Source organism: Lingula anatina, chromosome 3 (genome assembly GCF_051362555.1).
Source record: "Lingula anatina isolate TDL-2025a chromosome 3, LinAna3.0, whole genome shotgun sequence".
Lineage (NCBI taxonomy): Eukaryota > Metazoa > Brachiopoda > Lingulata > Lingulida > Lingulidae > Lingula > Lingula anatina.
The window spans coordinates 7,673,145-7,678,648 of NC_141769.1; the positions used below are offsets into that span (position 1 = coordinate 7,673,145).

At 34.6% G+C, this 5,504-nt stretch overlaps 1 protein-coding gene across 1 annotated transcript; it reads left to right on the plus strand.

Moving 5' to 3' along the window:
- The first annotated feature begins 24 nt into the window (after positions 1–24).
- Positions 25–4,958, plus strand: LOC106170336 (uncharacterized). The gene is made up of 4 exons (XM_013550179.2): positions 25–206; positions 673–747; positions 1,136–1,360; positions 1,719–4,958. Exons 1-4 carry the CDS (start codon positions 154–156, stop codon positions 2,830–2,832), a joined length of 1,467 nt encoding a protein of 488 aa, XP_013405633.2. The 5' UTR covers positions 25–153; the 3' UTR covers positions 2,833–4,958.
- The last annotated feature ends 546 nt before the right edge of the window (positions 4,959–5,504 follow it).

Here is a 5,504-nt window from a genome sequence, read left to right on the forward strand (position 1 = left end):
TATCACTGCGCATGTTTTTGTGCGCATTTATCCCACTTCCGGCTATTTCCGTTTTTGAGCACTGTTTTAGATGCATTGCTTGTTGATTTGGTTGCCTTGGCGTGTTTATATGCGAATTTATAGTTTTTCATCCACTTTAAACTGCATTGAAAGATGGGAACACGAGAACAATCAGTAGAAGCCTCTGAATGCGATGAGTTAGAACGGTGAGCTTGTTTTTCCTCTTTTCTCTCTCTTTCTCTCTCTTTTTAACAATACAAGGTCGATTTTGCCTTGATTGGTTAGGTAGTAATTATAGCCCTGTACATATGTAACTGGCTCTCCGAATCGCCAGAGGAACCGAAATGCAGCAAGGATTCTCTCAGGCATATCCCACTATATGTACTCCATTATTATGAGATCAAGTGTAGCGTACGTCTCAAAAAGTGTAAAGCTATCATTTACATTTGATTATTAGGTACGTTTGCAGTATCCCCCCCCCCCCCTCAAAAGAAAAAAAAAATTAAACAAATTAATTTAGAAAAGTTATTGAATACCACAGACTCACAGTTAAATGGTGGGGGGGGGGGTGATACTGCAAAAGCGCCAATTATTATTGTCAATGATACATAATTTTATAATAACTTTGATGATACATTAATGGATTCTAAATAATTTGGATATTATTTACAGGCTTGCCACCCAAGAACTGATGAATGAGGCTAAACGTGGAGCAGAAAGAGCCAAGGACTATGGATCATTTGGATGGTAAGTTTGCACTGAAGATTTAACACAGATACTAGTACATCTGATGTGATAAGTAAGTAACACCAAATTATAAGACTATGACAAAAATTTCCTTAAAAAAGACAATATATGCTTTAGATTTTGTCAAACTTAAATTTAAATCAAAACAAGTTAGTTTTTTAGTACTGTAATTATTATTTGTGATCAAGTTCATTCAACTATTTTGAAATGTCATTGACAAGGTGTAAATTCAGTATGCAAAACAATGCAAAAAAAAAAAAAAACAAACATATTTTGATATCATCAGCAAAATCCAAGAACATTATGTGGCTCAAACAAACCCAACAGATACATACTAGTATTGGGTTTCATACATACTGATATATACTGAGTACAAATTCTCTCTCAGGTTGAAATCCCATGTTCCCCCAGCCAACAAAAGGTTTCTGGCTAATACCCTGGTGTCCACTCTCCGAAACCCTCCTCACCTGAGACGATCAGATCAAAATGGTTACCGCAGATGGAGGCGACACAGCAGTGACAGTGAGGACAGTGACGAGAGGAGGAGACATCGCAGTAGAAGTCCAGGCCACAGGAGGGGACGCAGGGAAACTGATCACAGGGATGACCACAGGTAGTGGAGGCAAGATAGTGCTGCCAACAGAGAACTTGACATAATTACATAACCAAATTTAAGAACTGTCTCAGTCTGTCTGATTTTCGAAAAATTTTATCGGTGGCCACTGTTAACTTTCAAGGATAAACTAATTTTCATTAATGAAAGATGATTTGAAAATTTTAAAACTCATCCTTTTTATCTAATGGATATTGTCCTTTTCTCTGCTTACTCATTGTATTTGAGATACCTGCTTATTTTTTACCTCCAATCGTCCTTTCAACTTTTATAGACTTTTGATTGATTAATTTGACAATCTTGAGTTAAAATATCACATGAAATGCTGACATCTGACAATTTTTTTTCATATTTATAGGGCAAAGAGGGAGAGAAAAAGAGATAAAGACAGAGAACTCAAAGACAGCAGTAATTGGAAAAAGGACAGCAAAAATAGGTCACATCATCAGAGGGAAAATGAAATGTCTCAAAATCTGGCAAATTCTCAAAAAGATCACAAACCCAAAGAAAGTTCATCTTCAGGAAAAACTGATTTGATCCCTGATTCAGAGAATGATAAGCTGCCATCCATTGTTTCCTTAAAAGACAACTTGGTTGATGAAAGTGGACTTGGTCACAAAGATCATAATTCTCAGGGAAGTCCAAGACAGAAAAACTCAAATGAGAAATCTGCATTTGATGATAAAGCAGACCATAGAGTAAAAATGGCTGAATTAGAAGAAGGACAGGGACAGATAGAAGAACACACCAAAAGTTCACTTCAAGAAGAAACTTCTCAGGTGACTGCAACTGATGCCGGAAGTAATGAGGTTATTTATACTGAGGTTGGCTTACAAAGTACAAATTCTTTATCTGGCTTGAGGGAAACTTGTTCTACAATGACTATAGAAAAGTCAGGTGATGGTGATGGAGCAACTAATGTTAAAACTTTGACACCCTCTGAGCAGTCAAGAAATAATAAAGACCTAGAAAGATCAGCAGCCACATCCAAAATCAACGAAGCAGAAGCAGTGTCAAAAAATAATGGTAAAGAAACTGATTCAGAAGTTTCTTCAAGTCAGCACAATATGGGGGTTTCTGAAAGTGTAATCAGTGAGGCAAAGAGTCATGATGTAGAGAAAAATGAAAGTGAAAGTGGAGGCAAGCAGAGAAGTGACAGTGGAAGAGGAAGCAAACATGGGAACACAGAAAATGTGGAAAATTCTAAGAAAAGAAAAGTGTCAAAAAACGACAAAAAAGAAATTGAAACTACTTCAAGTGATATGAAGGTCTCAGGAAAAGAAATCCGTGAGACTAAGGCTCATTTTGTTGATGGAAATAGAAATGAAAGTGGAAGTAAACAGAAAGATGTGGAAAATGTGGATGAATCTAGAAAAAGAAAACATAAACATAAGCAAAAACACAAACACAAAAAACATAAAAAGCACAAACAAAAGCATAAGGGCAAGAAGCACATCAAGGAGGAACTTTGAATATTTTGATTGTAAAATAAAATGAAACAAATTGGAGACTAGGTAAAGCTCGAGCTACTGGGAAATGTACTTTACCCAGAAAAGTGAAGTATGACAGTAAAACAAAGAAAACCACTTTTAACCTTTTTATTTATGTTTCATTGAAATTGAAAGGAAAACAAGTTTCATGGAGTTTTAAAGCAAAAATTATGTTAAAAAACGAGTGCAAAGTGAAAAAATTGATTAAGTAAGATCAAATTCTATAGGAAAATGTGCTAGAGTGAAACAAGAATGTGAAAAATGTTTTGTGAATTGAAATAAAGCATTGAAATGGAATTCAATCTGGGATTAGGATACTTAAATGTACAAAGTTACTGTTTTTATAGTATGCTTGGTCATTAAGATCAGTGTTATAAGAAGTCTGAGTTTAATCTGTGAAGAAATAATTGACTAATTTTCACAGGTAGATAAGGTTCCATTTGTTACCACAGGTTCTGACAAGTGTCGTTTTTATGTACAGACACAGATGTGTCTGTACATATTGCCATCACCTGCGTCTGTCGTCGCCGTCGCCGATGGCGATGCCGATGCCGATGCCGTCGCCGTGCACTTTCCTTGTAAACACGATAAGTGGAAGGCAGTTTTACTTTTTGGCTTTATATTTACAGAGCTGATGAATATTCATAAAACGCAGGTCAAGTTCGAAAATCAGCATGATCGGGCCATTATTGTAGAAGTTATGCTGTTTTTTCACTTTTCAGCATATATGCAACCTTGTAAACACATTTTAAGGAAAACCGTTAGGCCTGTTGTCATGACACTCACAGGAATAATCAATCTTACTAAAACGCAGGTCAAGTTCGAAAATCAGCATAATCGGGGCATTATTTTAGAAGTTATGCTGTTTTTTCACATTTCCTCAGATTTCCTCAGATTTAATTCTTAGGCATGTTAATAGCCTTATTATTTAAGTAATAAGATACGTAAAAGTGTTTGTTTGACATTTCCTGCATCTTTACAACATTGTTAGTTGATTATATAAAAATGATGGTAAACTTGTTATCGTGTATTGTGTAATAAAGTGTCAAAAATGGAAATAAACTCATATCATTGCAGTTTGTCAGATTCAATCATTCGCTATGTTCAGAATCTCAGAATGGAAGAAATTGGACATTTAACACTGTTCTATTGATATTTTTCACATCTCATCAATTTTCTTAGTTGATCTTATAAAAATGGCAGTAACCTATTAATTTTGTTTTTATGTTAAAAAAGTGTTAAAAATGGAAATAAACCCATTTCAGAACAGTGCAGTCTTGTTTACATTTTGGCATTTTGAAGGTGTGACTTTGAAGTTCCATCGGCCTAAAAACCTTTGTTAGTCACGTTTACTATTTGTCCATGATACTAATATTTTATTATTAAAAATTGATGATCATTATGCTGTTAAACATTATGTAATATTGCATCAAAATTTGAAAAAAACCTATTTTGGGCACTGCTCCCATGATGACCATTTAAGAAAAACCATGTCACTAACTGTTCTCAAACAGTACAGTTAATGTGTACAGATGTGTCTGTACATATTGCCATCACCTGCGTCTGTCGTCGCCGTCGTTGCCGTCACTGTCGCTGTCGCCGGCGCCATGCACTTTCATTGTAAACACGATAAGTGGAAGGCAGTTTTACTTTTTGGCTGTATATTTACAGAGCTGAAGAATATTCATAAAATGCAGGTCAAGTTCGAAAATCGGCATGATCGGGCCACTATTTTAGTAGTTATGCTTTTTTTTTCACTTTTCAGCACCTATGCAACACTGTAAACACAATATAAGAAAAACAGATAGGCCAATTGTCATTAAACTCACAGGAGTGGTCATTCCTGCTAAAACGCAGGTTGAGTTAAAAAATCAGCATAATCGGGCCATTATTTTAAAGAAATGCAGTTTTTTCACATTTCCTCAGATTTAATTCTTAGGCATGTAAACAGTTTCATTATTGAACTAATAAGATACGTAAAAGTGTTTGTTTGGCATTTCCTGCAATTTTACAACATTATTAGTTGATTATGTAAAAATGATGGTAAACTTGTTATCGTGTATTGTGTAATAAAGTTTCAAAAATGGAAATAAACTCATATCATTGCAGTTTGTCAGATTCAATCATTCACTATGTTCAGAATCTCAGAATGGAAGAGATTGGACATTTAACACTGCTCTGTTGATATTTTTCCCATCTCATCAATTTTCTTAGTTTATCATATAAAAAACGGCAGAAAACTGATAATTTTGTTTTATGTTAAAAATTGTTAAAAATGGAAAAAAAAAACATTTCAGAACAGTGCTGTCTCGTTTACATTTTGGTTCCATGGGCCTGAAGACCTTTGCTAGTCACATTTTCTGAATATCCATAATTCTAATATTTTATTATTAAAGTTGATGGTCATTATGCTGTTAAACATTATGTAATATTGCATCAAAATTTGAAAAAAAAAAACTATTTTGGGCACTGCTCCCATGATGACCATTTAAGAAAAACCATGTCATTTACTGTTCTCAAACTTACAGGAAAGAAACATGGGACTAAAATACAGCTTCAGTAGGAAATACAGTCTGTTTGGTAATTCTTGCTGCCAGTTAAACAGTTATTTTGTGAAAATTTAATTTTTCACATATTGGCATTTTCAAGGTGTG

Coding starts and splice junctions, on each gene's coding strand:
- LOC106170336 (XM_013550179.2), top strand. CDS start 154: ATGGGAACACGAGAACAATCAGTAGAAGCCTCTGAATGCGATGAGTTA. Junction 207..672: donor GAATGCGATGAGTTAGAACG/GTGAGCTTGTTT, acceptor TATTATTTACAG/GCTTGCCACCCAAGAACTGA. Junction 748..1,135: donor GACTATGGATCATTTGGATG/GTAAGTTTGCAC, acceptor ATTCTCTCTCAG/GTTGAAATCCCATGTTCCCC.